At 42.8% G+C, this 20,315-nt stretch overlaps 2 protein-coding genes across 2 annotated transcripts in view; both read right to left on the bottom strand.

Annotated features, from left to right (window-relative positions):
• The window catches only part of LOC108669132, a 34,679-nt gene extending 33,107 nt beyond the window's left edge, over positions 1-1,572 (bottom strand). Inside the window, exon 1 of the mRNA XM_047885741.1 lies at positions 1,353-1,572. Coding sequence (XP_047741697.1) covers positions 1,353-1,391 — 39 coding nt within the window. The 5' untranslated portion in view covers positions 1,392-1,572. The remainder of the gene's footprint in view (positions 1-1,352) is intronic.
• Positions 1,573-10,113: 8,541 nt separating this feature from the next.
• LOC108669131 (mucin-5AC-like) lies at positions 10,114-20,312 on the bottom strand (the record flags this gene model as incomplete). The annotated part of the gene is made up of 10 exons (XM_047885740.1): positions 10,114-13,476; positions 13,939-14,118; positions 14,711-14,782; positions 15,648-15,737; positions 16,270-16,369; positions 18,206-18,314; positions 18,434-18,575; positions 19,311-19,360; positions 19,480-19,621; positions 20,070-20,312. Coding segments are annotated over 10 exons (4,192 nt in total), but the record flags the coding sequence as incomplete, so codon positions are not given.
• Positions 20,313-20,315: the final 3 nt, after the last annotated feature.

The following is a 20,315-nucleotide window of genomic DNA, read 5'->3' as shown; positions in this document are numbered from 1 at the left end:
GTTGCTGCTGTTGCTGTTGCTGTTGTTGCTGTTGTTGTTGCTGCTGTTGCTGCTTCTGCTGTTGCTGTTGTTGCTGTTGTTGTTACTGCTGTTGCTTATGCTGGTGCTGTTGTTTTTGGTGCTGCTGCTGCTGTTGTTGTTGTTGTTGCTGCTGCTGTTGCTGCTGTTGCTGTTACTGCTGTTGCTGCTGTTGCCTATGCTGGTGCTGTTGTTTTTGGTGCTGCTGCTGCTGTTGTTGTTGCTGCTGCTGCGGTTGCTGTTACTGCTGTTGCTGCTGCTGCTGTTGCTGCTGCTGTTGCTGTTACTGCTGTTGCTGCTGTTGCTTATGCTGGTGCTGTTGTTTTTGGTGCTGCTGCTGCTGTTGTTGTTGTTGCTGCTGCTGCTGTTGCTGTTACTGCTGTTGCTGCTGTTATTACTGCTGTTGCTTATGCTGGTGCTGTTGCTTTTGGTGCTGCTGTTACTGCTGTTGTTGCTGCTGTTACTATTGTTGTTGCTGCTGCTATTGCTGCTGCTGTTGTTGCTGCTGTTGTTGCTGGTGCTGTTGTTGCTGGTGCTGTTGTTGCTGCTGTTACTGCTGTTGCTGTTGTTTTACCGCTGCTGCTGTTGCTGCTATTGCAGCTGCTGCTGTTGCTGTTTTTGATGCTGTTTTTGCTGACGTTGTTGCTGGTGCTGTTGTTGCTGCTGCTGCTGTTGCTGTTGTTGCTGCTGTTGTTGCTGGTGCTGTTGTTGCTGTTGCTGTTGTTGCTGCTATTGCAGCTGCTGCTGTTGCTGTTTTTGATGCTGTTGTTGCTGATGTTGTTGCTGGTGCTGTTGATGTTGTTGCTGGTGCTGTTGTTGCTGTTGCTGTTTTTGCTGTTGCTGTTGCTGCTGCTGTTACTGTTGCTGCTGCTGTTGCTGTTGCTGCTGCTGTTGCTGCTGTTGTTGTTGTTGCTGCTGCTGTTATTACTGCTGCTGTTGCTGTTGTCCAGTTCGCCATGGTCAGTTCAACATTTTTCATCCAAGAAACCATTTCACTTTAAAAATAGAAGCACCAATTGCAGCGTAGACGTCCAAAAAAATTTCGGAAACCGATACGCCCTCTCGCTGGTCCCTAAGTGGGTCAAAATGGCCAGCACGAGGGCAAAAAGCACATCGAGATTTGGAGTAAGTCTCGTCTATTTTTCTGTGTATAATTAAGATGAGCCGAACTATCGAAAATAACTTTTCAATAATAATAATAACGTAAATTATAATAAATAACTATAAACTATCGAAAATAACTAGGAAATAGCAGTACATAGCATGGCTGTACACAGCACGGCTGTACACAGCACGGCTGTACGCAGCACGGTTAGGTTAGTACAGTTACAGACCTCATTTAAGTCGGTGTGAATCCTCCTTAGAGTATCCATGATGCGCTGGTGTCAACGTGCCCGTAGGAATAGCATTATAAAGACGAACGTGTCAACGTGACCGTAGGAATAGCATTGTTGTTAAGACGCGCGTGTCGGTCCGGCATTTAATGGCTGATAAAGCGACTTATTATAAGGTAATAAACTTCACGATCTGTTTAACTTAGTTCTAGGTCATATATGGGACAGATCTTCAGAATATGATAATGATTTTAGTTAATTGAATGATAGTTCTTTAATTAAAATCAAACATTAACTGCATTTACAGCAATTAACTGTCACATAACGGGACGAGTGATCGATCAGCGCACCAGAGCAACACACCCTCACTCGCCAAGGCCGCGGCCGCTACTGATGACCCACAATTTCACAGCTGGGGGCTGAAGCGAAACCCGCGTCGCTGATTGGTCGAGCAGGTGCCTGACCACGCACGCTATTGGCTGGCGCGGGGAAACTCATTTATGCCCGAGGCTGGCAACCGCATAAATGTTTTGCATGCGCGGCTTTTTTTCCTCCGTAGCTTCTTCCTTAACTGACATACCTGCGCACTGCTGGCGTATTTGGTGCGTTTAGAAATGCGTATATTGGTTGTGTGTACAAAGGCTTGCCACTCCTCCCCCAGGGGAATGAGGAAGGGCTTGGGATTCTGGGACAAGGTCCCGTATAGGGACTAGATATTCCCACATATAATCAGTAAAATGAGTGAGAGTTTGTCCAAAGTAGGATGGACTTTTTGCCTCTGGTTGGACTATCATGACCCAGTCCGGCTCTGGAAAAGGGCGTATCAGTGCTACGTCCGCTCTCTACTAGTGCTGTATGGAAGAAACTGTGTCATTAATATTATTTGGACAATATGTCCCATTTATTTATTTAAATGCATTACTGCTACCTGAGTCACGTAAGACCCATTCAGAGAAAATTGAATGGGATAAACTGTCCAGAAAATGGACCAAATGCATACCCACAGCGAAAGCAGAGATCGCAGCTCTGATAGGTACGTGTTTTTGCCGGGTCAAAGTGAGTCAGGATGACCCACACAAGGACAGAAGTGCATCGCCGCCCGGGGCCACTTCCACTTTCTGTGGCGGCGGCGACGCGGAAGTGAAGAAGCCTGAACTTTCATCACATCCCGACACACTTTTGCTTCTTATATTAAAAGCTGATTATGATCTAAAGCTTTGTTTTAATTTGTTTTAAGGAGTTAAATTTGTAATTAATTTGTTTGAAAATTAAAAAAATTAAATTTGTTTTAAATTCAAGTTGTTTTAATTAAAAGCTGATTTTGTTGTAAAGATTTGATTAAATTTGTTTTAAGAAGCTTCATTGTTAATATATTTGTTTTAAAAATTAAAAAGAGAAGAAAATTAAAATTTTTATAAATTAAATTTGTTTTAAGCTTTGACACTTTCAAGAGGACAATACCAGGAGGACAGTACCAGGAGGACAATACCAGGAGGACAATACCAGGAGGAGGTCATGACGTTATTATGTTGGTTCTTGACAATTCTTCTAGAAATAAAACTCTCATGGATGAACTTTTGCTAAGAAGAATAAATAAATAAATTATTAAATCTTAATATAGTTATAATAACGATAATAATAAATAATGATTGTTTCCCCTGAAAACGAATTGTCCTTCATAGAAAACTCTAAATTTTAAGGCCAACTGAACTAAACGAACATACAATAAATGACTTAGGATTTAGATATTTAGTAAATAATTTCTTCTAAACAATTGAAAGAATCAATTTGTGTCATGATTGAATATAAAATAATAACAATAATATATATGTATGTTAATAATATGTAATATGTATAATAATAATAAATATGTATGTATAACAATAATAATATGTATATTATTTTAATTAATTTGTATACTTCATATACACTCTGAACAATTAGTGAGTTACGTTGTCGAAATAGTGACGTAATTGACGCATGAAGCATCGATATATGTTCTTTTCCCGGGCAAACTAGGTTAAAATGACCCATACAACGATAAAAACACATCGCTATTTGGACAAAAGTCCCATGAATGTCTGTGAGTAGTGAGTTTATTGTGATTTCTTGAATTAATTACCATATTTTATCAGTTAAATTAGGTTAAGGCGTGTTTCCAATTACCATTTGTGTATAAAAAGAAGCAGGCAATGCTTATTATTTATTAATATATTATATTTTCATTAAAAATGATAAACAGCTTTTGACACTAATAACTAAGTGAGTAATAAATACTGAGGTAATAAACATAGCTGCTTATTGCGCTGCTGAACGCAACTGTGCGGGCTTTCCTTAGCTCCTGATAACTGGCAGGATACTGGGCATGTCCTACACTGCAGCGTCCTGTGGTGGTGGTGTGGTGGTGGTGGTGGTGGTGGTGGTGGTGGGCATGTCCTACACTGCAGCGTCCTGTGGTGGTGATGTGGTGGTGGTGGTGATGTGGTGAGTGGTGGTGATGTGGTGGTGTACAGGGCTGTCCTACACTGCAGCGTCCTGTGGTGGTGATGTGGTGGTGGTGGTGTGGTGGTGGTGTGGTGAGTGGTGGTGGTGTGGTGAGTGGTGGGCATGTCCTACACTGCAGCGTCCTGTGGTGGTGATGTGGTGGTGGTGGTGATGTGGTGAGTGGTGGTGATGTGGTGGTGTACAGGGCTGTCCTACACTGCAGCGTCCTGTGGTGGTGATGTGGTGGTGGTGGTGTGGTGGTGGTGTGGTGAGTGGTGGTGGTGTGGTGAGTGGTGGGCATGTCCTACACTGCAGCGTCCTGTGGTGGTGATGTGGTGGTGGTGGTGATGTGGTGAGTGGTGGTGATGTGGTGGTGTACAGGGCTGTCCTACACTGCAGCGTCCTGTGGTGGTGATGTGGTGGTGGTGGTGTGGTGGTGGTGTGGTGAGTGGTGGTGGTGTGGTGAGTGGTGGGCATGTCCTACACTGCAGCGTCCTGTGGTGGTGATGTGGTGGTGGTGGTGATGTGGTGAGTGGTGGTGATGTGGTGGTGTACAGGGCTGTCCTACACTGCAGCGTCCTGTGGTGGTGATGTGGTGGTGGTGGTGTGGTGGTGGTGTGGTGAGTGGTGGTGGTGTGGTGAGTGGTGGGCATGTCCTACACTGCAGCGTCCTGTGGTGGTGATGTGGTGGTGGTGGTGATGTGGTGAGTGGTGGTGATGTGGTGGTGTACAGGGCTGTCCTACACTGCAGCGTCCTGTGGTGGTGATGTGGTGGTGGTGGTGTGGTGGTGGTGTGGTGAGTGGTGGTGGTGTGGTGAGTGGTGGGCATGTCCTACACTGCAGCGTCCTGTGGTGGTGATGTGGTGGTGGTGGTGATGTGGTGAGTGGTGGTGATGTGGTGGTGTACAGGGCTGTCCTACACTGCAGCGTCCTGTGGTGGTGATGTGGTGGTGGTGGTGTGGTGGTGGTGTGGTGAGTGGTGGTGGTGTGGTGAGTGGTGGGCATGTCCTACACTGCAGCGTCCTGTGGTGGTGATGTGGTGGTGGTGGTGATGTGGTGAGTGGTGGTGATGTGGTGGTGTACAGGGCTGTCCTACACTGCAGCGTCCTGTGGTGGTGATGTGGTGGTGGTGGTGATGTGGTGGTGGTGGTGGTGATGTGGTGGTGATGTGGTGGTGGTGTGAGTGGTGGTGGTGATGTGGTGGTGATGTGGTGAGTGGTGGTGATGTGGTGGTGGTGGTGGTGTTGTGGTGGGTGATGGTGATGGTGATGTGGTGAGTGGTGGGCATGTCCTACACCTGTCTCTTATACACATCTAGATGTGTATAAGAGACAGGGGTGATGGTGATGCGGTGAGTGGTGGGTGACGGTGATGTGGTGAGTGGTGGGTGATGGTGATGTGGTGAGTGGTGGGTGATGGTGATGTGGTGAGTGGTGGGTGATGGTGATGTGGTGAGTGGTGGGTGATGGTGATGTGGTGACTAATGGGTAATGGTGACAGAAGCGGTATAGGTACTTAAAAAGTTAATGGGTTATATAGTAACAAAGGGTACATTGCAATTTGGACAAAGTCCAGCTCATTTCTCCTAGTGTGTATTGTTGCCAACAGTACAGATAACCAGACCATCATACAGTGACTTACTGTATAATGAAGGATCTTAGGATACGATTGTATATTCTACATAGAATACGATTATATATACGAGATAGAATATGATTATATAGGTATTCTATATAGAATACGATTATATATTCTTCATAGAATACGATTATATATTATACATAGCATACGATGCCATATTCTAAATGAATTATTGTAACCACTTCAAAAACACCATTTTCCAGCACAATCACTACAGAATAATTATGAAGCGTGAACTAATAAGTTTATTACGTCAGCAGAAACTTATAAACGTTGCACATGAAGATGCTTTATCTGCCACGCTATCGACCGCAATTATAGCCATCATGTCAACATCTTTATATATTATTTTAATATAATATATAGATCTTGACTTATTGGTTTACAATAGTGTTCGCCCTGTGGGTAAGAAAGTGTGTCTATATTTGGACAATATGACCCGTATATTTTTCTCAGCTGAGTGCATCCTACAGTATGCGCGGTCTCAGGATGCAGGAGAGCATCCTACAGTATCCTACAGCATCCTACTGCATCCTACAGTATCCTACAGCATCCTACTGCATCCTACAGTATCCTACGGCATCCTACAGTATCCCACAGTATCCTACAGCATCNTCTTGAATTAATTACCATATTTTATCAGTTAAATTAGGTTAAGGCGTGTTTCCAATTACCATTTGTGTATAAAAAGAAGCAGGCAATGCTTATTATTTATTAATATATTATATTTTCATTAAAAATGATAAACAGCTTTTGACACTAATAACTAAGTGAGTAATAAATACAGAGGTAATAAACATAGCTGCTTATTGCGCTGCTGAACGCAACTGTGCGGGCTTTCCTTAGCTCCTGATAACTGGCAGGATACTGGGCATGTCCTACACTGCAGCGTCCTGTGGTGGTGGTGTGGTGGTGGTGGTGTGGTGAGTGGTGGTGGTGGGGATGTGAGTGATGGGTGATGCAGTGACTGATGGGTGATGGTGATGCAGTGACTGATGGGAACTAACTATATATGCTACATGGAATACGATTATATATATACATAGTATATGATTATATTTTCTACATGGAATATGATTATATATTCTACATAGTATATACGATTATACATACTACCGTACATAGAATACTATTATATATTCGACATAGAAAACGATTATATATCCTAAAAAATACGATTATATATTATTCATAGATCATTGGAACAACGTCAAAAAAACAAAAATAAGTGTTTTTTTTTTGTAATAAATAATAAATCTCCAGCATAAATAAATAATAAATCTCCATTTTGTAATAATATTAAATCTCCAGCATAATCATTACAGAATAATTATGAAGCGTGAACTAGGTAATAAGTTTATTATGTCAGCAGAAACTTATAAGCATTGCACATAAACCCACAGCATCCTACAGCATCCTACAGTAGTATCCTACACTATCCCACAGTATCCTACAGCATCCTACAGTATCCTACAGCATCCTACAGTAACATTTAAGCTCATAAATAAACCATAAACTTAAAAGCAAGTAAATCGCCACGTAAATCCAACATATTTTCATTGGGAACGTTTCGAAGAGAAGAAGACCGGCTCCACTACCAACATAAGCAGGATATAATATAATATAAGCATAAGCAGAATATAATATAATAAATCAGTAGAAATATATTTTTAAACAATGGGTTCAACAGTTCAAAACCATGTGTTTGTATCTAATTCGTTTGAAATTGTTAATAGAACTTTTCGCTCCTGCGTTTGTTTATATGCTTTTTAAACTTTAGTTTCCGTCTAAATTATATTCTTTCTGTTTATTATTTTTTTGAATTATGAAAGTTTCGAACTGATAATGGAGCTAAAATTTTCTTCGCTTCTTCGTAATTTGAATTAATTAAGTGATTTTCATGATAATTACATCTATAAACGCAACACTAGTTCAATATTGCCTCACGATAGGCAAATAGTTGAATAATACAATTTAAAATTGTAGATAAAGATGGTGCATAACAATACATATGGCGTATGAATGAATGACTTGATATTAGTCACTTTACTAGGCTAGCTAGCACAGACTTCGACTACGAGTCTTCAAAACGAAAAGCCGGCAAATGGAAATTTATACTAAGAAGGTTTTACTCACCTACTAAGGGTCATAAGATGAGGATATCAAACGGTTATGTTGTTAACAAATTTCAAGTTTTTCGATAATCGTAAGTTGTGCGCTGGTCCTAACTTGTTTGTAGAGCCTATCGATCTTCGTCTGGTGTCTCCTGCTTCTTTAAAGCACAATTTCTTAAAATCTTTGGCTTTAAAACACTCAATTAGAAAATGGTATTACACCTCAAAACCTTTTATTAAATACCAGACACTTATACATTCATAAAACTGCACGTTTTCTAGAGGTTAAATGGAGACACCATTGATCGAGTCTCAGGAAATACTGCTACATGACCTCACTTCACCACGTCTCGAGGTACACTAAGTAATGTCAACAAACCAAACCATGCCAGACGCATTTTTATCTCATAATCTATAGGCCTACATCAGAATTCCATGAAATTAAAATGAAATTTATCTCAACTGATTGAATTCATCTGAAATTCATTAAAATCTTTGCCTTTATTCATTTTTTTCTCCATGGGGAAAACTAGATACAGAGCGACCTCAACCAGTTTCTTGGGCGTCTTAACGAAACGAATAAAATTGAATTGATCAAACTGTATTTCAAATAACTCAAATATATTGAAAAATTGATAAATTATCTAAAATCACAAGGGACTTTGCAACATGCATTCTTTTGCAATGCATTTTATTTTATCTCATTCGTTACTAATATGTTGCCAAGTTGATCGGCAGCGTGGCGGCGTACGACAACGTGCCGTGCTTGCTTGCGGTCACGACAACATGAAGCTAGTGACAGAAAACGATAAGAAAACAAATATTTAGGTCCTCAAAAAATAAACCAATTGGAAACTAATATGACGTTTTTATTTGATTTATTAGAGTACGTAGGAAACAAATTTACAAACACGCGTTAAGTTGCAACACGATCATTGATTGATTATGGTTAGTATTGAAATGATTTTTTTTCTACCCTTTTTTCAACACTTCTCTTTAACTTTACTTCTTGTTTGTCTGTCTGCTACTAATCTCATAATCGATAACAAACACACTCTACCTGTTCAATCGATCAGAAATTCCCATCCGACGTCCGGGCCTCTTCGTGGTGGATGTACCCCCCCGGGACGACCCGTCGCTCCCATGGTTGAACTAGTATAAGGTTGGCCCATCAGAAGCCCATTTTGCGGACGTAGTTCGTTGTTCGCCTGTAACGTCACTGATCTCAGTGACGTCACAGGCATTAACCAATCACCGAAATGCGATCAAGCCAGTCAACCAATCCGTCATGGGAATGACGGGTTTGTTTACGTTTCTCGATCTCAGTGACGTAACATAAAAGCTGAACTGAAAGATGGAACTCATCGTGGGTCAACCTTATATAGTTCAACCATGCGTCGCTCCCGTTGGGCCAAACACGGACACAACTCCCGGACGAGCTGCGAGCCGTTTTTAGCGCATTTTCTCATTTATGGAAAAAATGCACTATTGTGCTCGCCATGTCCGCCCGTCCGTCAGTCTGTGACTTCACGTTTTCGTCGAAGAGAAAATGCGCTCTCTGTCACTCACTGCAGTGAGTACTGAGTTATATTTTTTCGGCTGGGCGGCGCCCCCATGTGGGGCGTCGCTTCTACCCATCGTCCCTCCTAACCTCGGCTCGTCCATTACATCTTGCCTCATACTCAGCTCATCAGAAATTTTCCACACTTGCATAAAGTCAAAGACAATGCATGAATCAGCTGACAGAATAAATAATTTGGATTTTTTTTAATTTTGAAAATAAAATTTAAAATTAATTTTTGTAATATGACAATAAAATTAGAAATTCATTGTACATTGTAATATCGGAGACACTGGATTCTTTAGAAGTGTTGTCTTTAAGAAGTAATTTCTAAACGTATATTATTACTGCACCCTGTACTAGGGCGCAGTACCCTGACGCATTTTATTAAGTTTACAAGCCCTGCCTTACTATTTCTTCAATGGCACCTCGCGGTCACCATCGGCATCAAATGTTCCTCATAATCGAACTAGAAACAAAACGAATGACCGCGCGGTTCACCTATGACGTAACCGGTTCTCATCATAACCGTGTGTTGCGTCACCGGCACATTGACCGGTTCACACGACGCGCGGCTTTCGCTGAGCGATGGAGGAATGGGTAGAAATGGAGGGAGAAAGAAGGGCGGATGGTGGAACGCAGGACTAAGTAAGTGGAGTTGGAAAACAGGAAATGGAAGGGGTAATAATTACTTTCAAGGATAACATAAAAATGCAAAAATACTTGCAACACTGAAAACGATGGGATGGGGATCAGCGAAAGGGAAGTGGAGATAAACGAGATAATACATAAATACCGGCCAATAAATAATAAATTATTAATAATGAATTACTAAAACCGTTTTATTGTCTCCGCCACGGGCGCCGTGACTTAACGTAACGTAAACTCAAAGGTAAATGAGAGGCAATGGAGTGCAGGTTTAATTAAGTTTGCCTTACGATTCATTACGTGCACTAAGATATTATTTAAAAATAAACAGACTAAACGATCCACATATCAAGGCTGGTGAATAATATGCAAGAAATACAGCGGAAAAGATACAGAAATAGAAGAATATTTGTGTGGTTGTATAAATGGTACATTCTTAACGACTGTAATAGAATAAATACACAATAAAGACATTTTATACATCGTCACGGTTTCCAGCGATTTTTTTTTCGTCCATTTTTGCGTGTCTCAACATTTTTTAATTCCAGAAAACATATATGGTTTATATAGAAAAAACGTTATTGCCTGGAGTTCTATGGGACGGTTCTAGCACTACGATATACCGCCCCGGTATGGAGCTTCGTCAGTTTCCATCGATGAATATTGATCAACATCCATTACAGATTCGTCATCTGCATCGCCGCCAGCGGAGACGAGCGACACACGACCTCCGCTCGTGACGGCGTCAGCGCGCCAACTGATGTTCTTGTGGCTCTCGGTGGGGCTGTTGAGCGCGTTGCGGTCGTTTTCTTTGTCCAGCTTCAAAGAAAACGAGGCAGGAGAGACCACGTTATCTTTCCAGGGCTTGGCGTAGCTAAAATCAGAGCAGGAAGATGACGTACTGGACGGGGACATGCAAGGACGGGACGGAATGGACCCACTGGAATGTGAGGATGAAGAGAACGAGTTGTGGATGGAATTCTCTGGGGAGGATAATGATGTGGTTGAGAACACTGCAAAGCATGACGTCACTGGAGGACAATGCACTGTTTCGGGGGTAGGAGTCTTGATGCTTAAATGGGCAGGACGGGGTTTGGGGAGGGGTTTAGTGGTGGTCGGAGAGGGTCTAGGGACTAGCCTGGGCTTGGAGAGGCTAAGGACGGGAGGCTGGGCTACATGACTCGAGTGTAACGGCCTGCTCTCGTGACTGGATGGAGTGGGCTTCCCAATTTTGTTGTGTGTGGGAGTGGGGGATTGTCGTTGTCCCAATGGGGATCGTAGTACTCTTTGATCCCCATCAAGTGAACCCCTGTTAGTCCTCAGTACATGATGCGGTTTAGCGTCCTGATCCCCTCGGGGAATACCGCTGGGGTTGTTACCGACGAAAGGCAACTGTTCTCCATCACGTTTCTCATATTCCCGGCCATGCAGGCCGTTAGTGCTGGAGAAAAAATCAGACACTGTGTTGGACTTCTTAGGCGCAGGCTGGAACATGGGGGGCGAGTGAGACGGGGTCTTACGGCTGGCAGGGGACAGCCCGTTGGGGGTTGCCGCACCTCCTGGACCCACTTTTGTGGCAGAAACTGCATCGAGAGACCGGGCACCAGCAGTATCGCTGTGGTTCACCCCTGATGAAGACGAGCACTTGGATATTGAATTACCCTTAAGAGGCTGGTACGTGGGAGACCCGTTATGAAGGGCCTCGACGTTCCTGGAGAAAATACTTCTGGGGGATCGGGCGCTGATGGTGGTGGTGGTGGCGGGGGTTTTGGTGATGACGGAGGTGATGGTGCGGGTTGGAGACGGAGAGGCTGCCCTCAGACTGGGTTCCCCTGCACTGCCCTCCAGCAGACGTGGGCGGCAACAGTTCCTGGTGGGGGACTCCTCGAACCTGCGGGACAAATGCCTCGTGGGGGAGGCTTGGGTGCGACGTGATACGTGGACACTTCTGGCCACACTTGGGGAGGAGGATGGGGTGTGGGTGCAGCTTCTGGACAGCCGATGAGGGCTTCCAGTGGTGGAGTCTTTGAGACTTTCATCCTCAGATGGTGAGGAAGAGGTTGAGTGCTGGCTTCTGGAGTTGGGGCGATCTCCTGATTCACATCCTTCTAGACTGCGACGGGATGACGTTGCAGGTGGGGAGTTGTGGCTTCTAGAAAATATTGTGGCTTCCCCATTTTGGGATGAGGATGCAGGGGGAGACCGTCTGTCGGCTGCAGGCCACGACCTCCTACAGACAGGGGGAGACTCAAAGGACCTTCGAGAGGAACCTGAGTGTTTCCGGGACGGGGAAGGGGATTGTTTGGGGGACGTATATCTCCTCCCGGGGGTCGGTGATCCCCCAGGAGGCTGTTTGGGGCTAGAGATGTCCTTTGGAGCCAAATCCCCATCAGATAGGTTCTTCCCAGCACAATCAGAACTATCGTTGTTCCTGGCATTGCAAGGGGAAGAACCTCGGGAAGAACCATCAGTTGTTTGTGAGAACCTTCTAGGGAGCTGGGGACTAGTTCTAGGGGAACGAGAACTTGGGGAGTTGCTGTTCCGTCTCGACAAAACTGAAGAACCTTCAGGCGACCTGGAAGAACCAACACGGTTCTCAGTGGACGGCGGTCTCGAGTTCTTAGTACTGACAGGCTTCGGTGATGACTCTGGGAACCTTAGTTTGCAATAGGCAGGCAGAACCGGTTTCCGGGCCACAGGCGGTTTGCTTATTGGGTTCTTTTTAGTACCAGAATCTGCAGGCGCGGCGGGAGTGGAGATTTTAGAAGGTTTGGGGGGCAGTTTGGGTTTAGCAGAACTGGAGGGAGAAGGGACCATGTTTTTAGATACGTTAGAGGGGGCAAAGTTAATGGTGGCTCTGGAGGTGCACATGTTCTGTACGTCTTCTGACAACTGCGGCAGGTCATCAGCTGCAGCTACCGTGGCATTTGTTGTAACTGACTCGAGGATAACAGGTGTAGCAGGTGCAACAGGTGCAGCGGCACACTCAGCTGCAATGGGTACAGCATAACCATCTACAGCTGCAGGTGCAGACATCTCAGCACCTGCAGCAGATGCGCCAGAACCGGCAACATTGAGGTTATCGTAGGTAGACGTGAAGACAATTTCAGTTCCAGATTCCTGGAAGTTGTGGACTTCAGTGGACTTCGATGTTACCTTCTTTTCTGTGCAAGCATCTGAAATGTTCCCAGTGATGGCAGTGGACTTACGTCCCACATCGGAAGGGATGAGGCCTTTTGTTGTCCCAATTGAAGCTCCCACGCGTGTTGGTTCCTCATCATTTACATTATTTTCTGCCACTTCACCACCATTTTCAACCCCTTTACTGTCGTTTCCAACCAATTTACCACCATTTTCAACCCTTTCATTGCCATTTTCAACCCTTTTACCTCCATTTTCAACCCTTTTACTGCTGTTTTCAACCTCATCACTGGAATTTCCTAGAGCCAAAGCACCGTTTCTGGCCGCGGCGTGACCATTGCTAGGGCTCAGCCGGAAATGTTCGTCGTCTGACGAAGTAGCCGCGGAGTAAACAACCCCCACGGGGGGCTGTTCGACCCCCACGGGGGTCTGTCCGACCCCCACGGGAGGCTGTGTGTCCCCCACAGTGGGGGGAAGGGAGGCGAACCCGCTGAACCAGGGGTGATGCAGCGCCTGCTCCACTGACAGTCGGCAGCTGGAAAACAATGAGGGGTTCAGCGGCGGGTTGATAAATAAACCCCGGGGATTAGCCTTTTAATGCTACAGCAACTTCTTTGCTAAGGTTAGTATTAGTAATTTGTCGGCTTATCAAAAAGCAAGTCTTAGGATTAGAATTAGTGATTTCTTGTCTTTCTTTAATTAAATCTAATAGGTCTGAAGAAGCCCAAATGTCATATGGAGGCGGTTGTACGGGAATAATAACAATATCATTGCGAGGGGTTATAGAGGAATGATACGAAATAATTTTATAAATATAAAACACCCTAAAAATGTCTAAAATGCATCCCCACGGGTGCAAACCCAACCCCAACTGCAAATGAACCCCAAAAGTGGACTGAGCCCCAGTTCGGGACTGAACTCCCGAGTGAAGTGAACCCCGAACCTGGGGTTGAACCCCTGAGTGGGTTGAACCCCCTGAGAGGGCTGAACCCCTGACCTGGGGTTGAGTTGTACGAGGGCTGAGATGAAGTCCATGGCGGCAGGACTGACGTCCCCAAACAAGTCCTCAGGGAAGTCCAGGTCCCCCTGGGTGATGTTGAGGAAGGTCTCCTGCTTGGTGTCCCCCGTGAAGGGGGAGTGGCCGGAGAGCAGCACGTACGCCAGCACACCCACCGACCTGGGGGATAGTCCATTATATTTATATGATTATATATAATGCATTATAATTATATAATTATATATAATGCATTTTAATTATATATAATGCATCATAATTATATAATTATATATAATGCATTATAATTATATAATTATATATAATGCATTATAATTATAATCCCCATCGACCTGGTGGGGTTAATCAGTAATTAGCCATTGATCGGAATAATTAAGAAATAATTAACCAGTAGTCAGATTATTTAACCATTAATTAACCATTAGTCAGATCACTTTGCAATTAGTCAGATGAATTGACCATTATTCAGGTGAATTAATGATTAATTTACCATTAGTCAGGTTAATTAATCGTTAATTAACCACTAAGCACATTAATTGATCATTATTCAGAAATAAACAATATTCAGAATAATAAACCATTATTCTCCTTAATTAACCAATATTCATATTAATTAACCATTAGTAACATTAATTAACCATTATTCAGGTTAATTAACCAATATTCAAATATACTAATGAGTAATCAGTTGATTATTCACTGGCAATTACGACTGGCAGTCTACACTCACAGAAATAAGTGTCTCATGACTCACCACATGTCCGTAGCCAGGCTGATGGGCTCGTACTGCAGCACCTCCGGGGCTGCCGGGTCAGCAAAAGTGGGTCACAATCAGGTAAATAATATGCCTATTATTATACCTATTATATTATATACTATTATATATAATGGTGCTATTATATATTATACCTATTATATACCTATTATATTATAACTTATAAAATAAAAGAAATGATTGCGTCATTTCGTCCAAATATTGACACGTTTTCTTACACACATTAAGAGCAGTGAGAGCGGACGTAGCACTGATACGCCCTTAGGCCGGGTCAAACTGTGTCAGGATGACCCACTCATTGGCAAGTAACGACATTTGGACAAATTCTCACTTATTTCTTTGGGTAAATGAGAACCTCGGTATATTTAATTTTATACAACAATTTATAACTTATATAGGTATAAGAATTTATAACTTATATATAACAATTTTATATAACAATTTATAACTTATATATAAGAATTTATAACTTATATATAACAATTTTATATAACAATTTATAACTTTTATATAATAATTTATATGTTCTACTTGAATCTGAGGACAGGGATTCGTTAACTAAGTGCGTCAGGAATAATGTAACAAATTTACTAACATATTTACATGAACAAAAAATTCAGTGAGCATTGAGTAAGAGACCTTCTGTCTTGAGAACTCATCTTGATATACAGGGTGGTTATATATGAGTTATACAGAATAGTATACAGGGTGGTTATACAAGAGTTATAATACAATAATAATATAATATTAATAAGGCTAGAACGTCGTCCGTGTGGTCGGAGTTACTCTAACGCGCGTTACACCGCGGCGCGCTCGTTAGGGGGGCCGTAATTACTAAGGTTCCCAGCCCATTTATATAGACTTCGCTTCCGCCCACACGTTCTTGTCTTCTTAGCTCCACGTGCCAGCACCTCACGTAGCTCCACGTGCCCAGAACCTCACGTAGCTCCACGTGCCCAGCACCTCACGTAGCTCCACGTGCCCATGCTGCTGCTTGAAATAAGTTCTAGAAACAGATTAAAGTTACACTTAAGAACTAATAGTAAAGACCAACAAGTCCTAAGTTCTTAAAGATAAGTTCGGGTCACCAAATACAAGAATATTCAAAGTTCAGAACTTAAATTCAAAGTTCTAGAACCTAGCGAAGTATATAAGTTGAAGAACTTACCTGGCGAATTCTGAAAGCCAATGCTGCTGCATGATACAAGTTCTATAAACAGATTTACTTACACTTATTACCTAATAACAAAGATCTTCAAGTCCTAAGTTCTTAAGGATAAGTTCTGGTGACAATACAAGAAGATCCAAAGTTCAGAACTCTAAGTAAAAGTTCTAGAACTTAGCGAAGTATATAACCTGACGATGGTCACCAAATACAAGAACATCTCGAGTTCAGAACTTAAAGTCAAAGTTCTAGAACTTAGCAAAGTATATATAAGTTTTAGAACTTACCTGGCGAAGGGCTGAGGTTTTACGGTGAGGTGAACTTAAAGTTACAGTTCTAGAACTTAGCGAAGTATATAAGTTTTAGAACTTACCTGGCGAAGGGCTGAGGTTCTACGGTGAGGTGGTCAGAGATAGGTTCTTCACATAACAGCTTGTCCAGAACTGCAGGCTGCAGCTGCAGCAGCCCAGGTTCTGATGGGTGCGCCAGAACCCCTAGCGAATCTAACGGCATTGTGTAGAATTTATTTCACACTTCAACTTATTCAACTTGGAAACTTCAACTTGTTCAACTAGAACTTGCGTCACAAGATATCAGAACCTCTGGACCTGAGTGACGTCATCACTGCACAGCTACAGGGACCAATGATAACAGATTAGAAAAATATAACATAAACTATGCAACATAATACGTACATGATACATNCAGTGAACGGTACGGTGCAGTGAACGGTACGGTGCAGTAAACGGTACCTGTCTCTTATACACATCTAGATGTGTATAAGAGACAGAAATCTACCAATTACAGACAAGAAATCGACGGAATACAGACAAGAAAACGTTATCACTGAACATATCTAATCCTGCATTACAGTAATGTTCATATTGCGCTTTATCGCGGGTTCTCCAAAAATATTAGAAGATAATTAGAAAATCTAAGAAGAAATAATTAGAAAATCAATGATATATCGAAGCAATATTATAAATAATGTCAATTCGGGGATCTTCGCGGGTTTCTGAGGTAGTCGACCAGCAGTAAGAGTGGGAGCAGAGACTATAAACACTAAAACTACGAAAATTTAAATAATTATACTTTAAAATTTTAAATAAACGTATTCGTATTTTTTATTTAAATTTTACATGGTAATCTGTTAATTTAATAACAGATTTATTATACCATCGTTGCTGTATACTAATTATGTTGAATTTAATAACAGATTTATTATACCATTAATGCTGTACACTAATTATTCTTAATTTAACAGCACATTTATTTATTATTTCATCATTGATTTCACCGATGTTTCCTTCAACATTTTGTTGACTTCACATCGTTCGTTTCTCATCACTCACAAGAATGTATAGGTCAGATTGTCAAAATAGTGCCACACCTCCGTGTGTAGCACAGATAAGCAATTATTCCGGGCCAAACTGAATCAAGATTATCCAGATATAAGAACAAAAGTGCATCGCTATTTAGACAAAGTTATTTGAGTTCTCTGAGTGTACCCCTTGTCTTCTATAGAGTTGAACAAGCGATCAGTAAATGATATTAATATTATTTACTAGTAACAATAATTAACTAATATTAAAAACACCCGTAGGAATAAAAGATTAACTGTTACTCGTTGCGTGATACTTCAAGGTAATAATAATAAATAGATATTATTATGTTGAGGCAGAGGACAAATTACACGCTGAGATGGCCAGGCCGTGGTGAGCAACTGGACCGGGGTGGCGCTCGAGCGTGGCCTGGGGCTGCTACGTCCGAACACTTCTACTTAAATGTTCTACTTATAGTTCCATCTAGTTAGAGGATAACTAGTATTTCAGAACTAGTTATTCTATATCTACAAAACATATATACAGATAGTTATTCTATATATAGGTACACTGTTAGAAAAATTCCCGTTAACGGTATTACCGGCGTTTCAGTGGCCGGTCGGCACGTGAAAAGAAACACCGTGTCGCCGTTTTTATTCTAATTTAACACTAGAAATCCGTAAAACATCTAATAAAAACGGCGAAACCGTTTATTTTCACGGGGCGACCGGCGACTAGAACGACAGTGGGACCGTTTTTTCACCGTTTTTTCTAACAGTGTATAGTTACAGAGCTAGTTATCCTCATAAGAAATTATTATAGATTGGCAGAATTTTTTCTTTCAAGCAGGTTTCATTGAAGACCAGAGAATTTGTTATATATATACAGCTACATATACACAGCTAGTTATTCTATATACATAATGACCTTAAATTTTGTTTGGGTATGGGGGTGAAAGGAGAGGGGACTTTGAGGAGCAGGTTTGACCCCCAGGAGGGGGGACGATATAGAGGGTGGGCTTGGTGGAGGGGTTGGGGATGACCCACATTGGATGAGGACATGACCCACCTTTGGATGACCCACTTTGGATGGGGGGCTGGGGGTATCATTTATCCCCCAGGAGAGGGGAAAGGGGGGAATTTTAGTGGGTTGTTGACTTGTTGGGGGGAGAGGTGGGGTTAGTACAGAAGGGTTAAGTGGGGAAAGAGAACCCACCTTGAGGTCGAGGTGGGCCAAGTTGAGGGTGTGGAGGGCCATGAGGGCCCGCAGTGTGTCCCTCACACACTGGAGGGCCACGGCCTCCCCCACCCCCGCGGGGGCCTCGTCCACCAGACGCTGCACCTCCCCGTGGGGGGCCCTGCAATGTTATTATAGTGTTTATTGTATATATATTGTCTATATATTATATATTTTATTATGATATTATTAAAGTGCTTATCATTCATATATTGTCAATATATTATATATTTTTAGTGTGAAATTAATCCATGACCAACAGCTGCATGATGCAGCTCCATTCTATATATTATGCCTACACATATTTTATATGTGCATTATATACGCTATTTATGTATATAATGTATACTTAACCCTCATAAAGCTGTACCTTGCACAGCAGCTGTACCCTACAGCTGTACCCTGCACAGCAGCTGTACCCTACAGCTGTNCACACTTGTCATGCTCTCAGGACACACTTGTCATACTCTCAGGACACACTTGTCATACTCTCAGGCGACCATTAAGTCGGAAAAGGAGATTCTGATCAGAAGCTAATTTCGATCTGGTGGTCATAAATATATAGCTCCCCTGGAGTTATATAACTAACTTATATATATAGTTATATAACTAATATTATATAGATATATAACTCCCTCAGTGGAGTTATATATTTATAACTTTATCGGGTGGTCATAAATATATAACTTTGCGCCGATTGTAGCGACTCCTGCGCAGAAGCCTAGTCGGACCTTAAATTTTGTTTGGGTATGGGGGAGGGAGAGGGGACTTCGAGGAGCGGGTTTGACCCCCAGGAGGGGGGCCGATATAGAGGGTGGGCTAGGTTGGTAGAGGGAAAGGGTTGGGGATGACCCACATTGGATGAGGACATGACCCACCTTTGGATGACCCACTTTGGATGGGGGGCTGGGGGTATCATTTATCCCCCAGGAGAGGGGAAAGGGGGGAATTTTAGTGGGTTGTTGACTTGTTGGGGGGAGAGGTGGGGTTAGTACAGAAGGGTTAAGTGGGGAAAGAGAACCCACCTTGAGGTCGAGGTGGGCCAGGTTGAGGGTGTGGAGGGCCATAAGGGCCCGCAGTGTGTCCCTCACACACTGGAGGGCCACGGCCTCCCCCACCCCCGCGGGGGCCTCGTCCACCAGACGCTGCACCTCCCCGTGGGGGGCCCTGCAATGTTATTATAGTGTTTATTGTATAAATATTGTCTATATATTAAATATTTTAATGTGATATTATTATAGTGTTTATTGTATAAATGTTGTCTATATATTAAATATTCTAATGTGATATTATTATAGTGTTCATTTAAATATTGTCTATGTATTATATATTTAATGTGATATTATATTTTTATATATTATATATTATTTAATGTCGAATTAACACATGGCTTACAGCTGCACGATACAGCTATACCTTACAGCTGTAGCCCCCTCATCGAGGGCCCTGTTATATATATTTTGCATACACATATTATAGATACATTTATGTATATATTACCGTATACACTATTTAGGTATATAATGTACATTTAACCCTCGTACAGTTGTACCCTGCGCAGCTGTACCTTGCACAGCAGCTGTACCCTACAGCTGTACCCTACAGCTGTACTCACAGCTGTAGCAGCAGTATCATCTCGTGCTGCGTCTCGTACAGGCCGCGCAGCTGTATACAGCTGTCGTGGTGGCGCAGCAGATATAGCACGGCGGCCTCGTGCAGGATGCCGTGGCGTACGTTGGTGCCACGGCGCTGCTTCCGCTGGTACTTGGCAGCGTACCACTCCTGTCGTGTACCTCCTCCGGCCACGTGCACCGTGCGGTGCGCGCGACGTACCACCGCGTACTTGCCCCTGGGGGTACGT

This window comes from Hyalella azteca, unplaced genomic scaffold (genome assembly GCF_000764305.2).
Source record: "Hyalella azteca isolate HAZT.00-mixed unplaced genomic scaffold, Hazt_2.0.2 contig2941, whole genome shotgun sequence".
Lineage (NCBI taxonomy): Eukaryota > Metazoa > Arthropoda > Malacostraca > Amphipoda > Hyalellidae > Hyalella > Hyalella azteca.
This window is presented reverse-complemented; position numbering and strand designations above follow the sequence as displayed.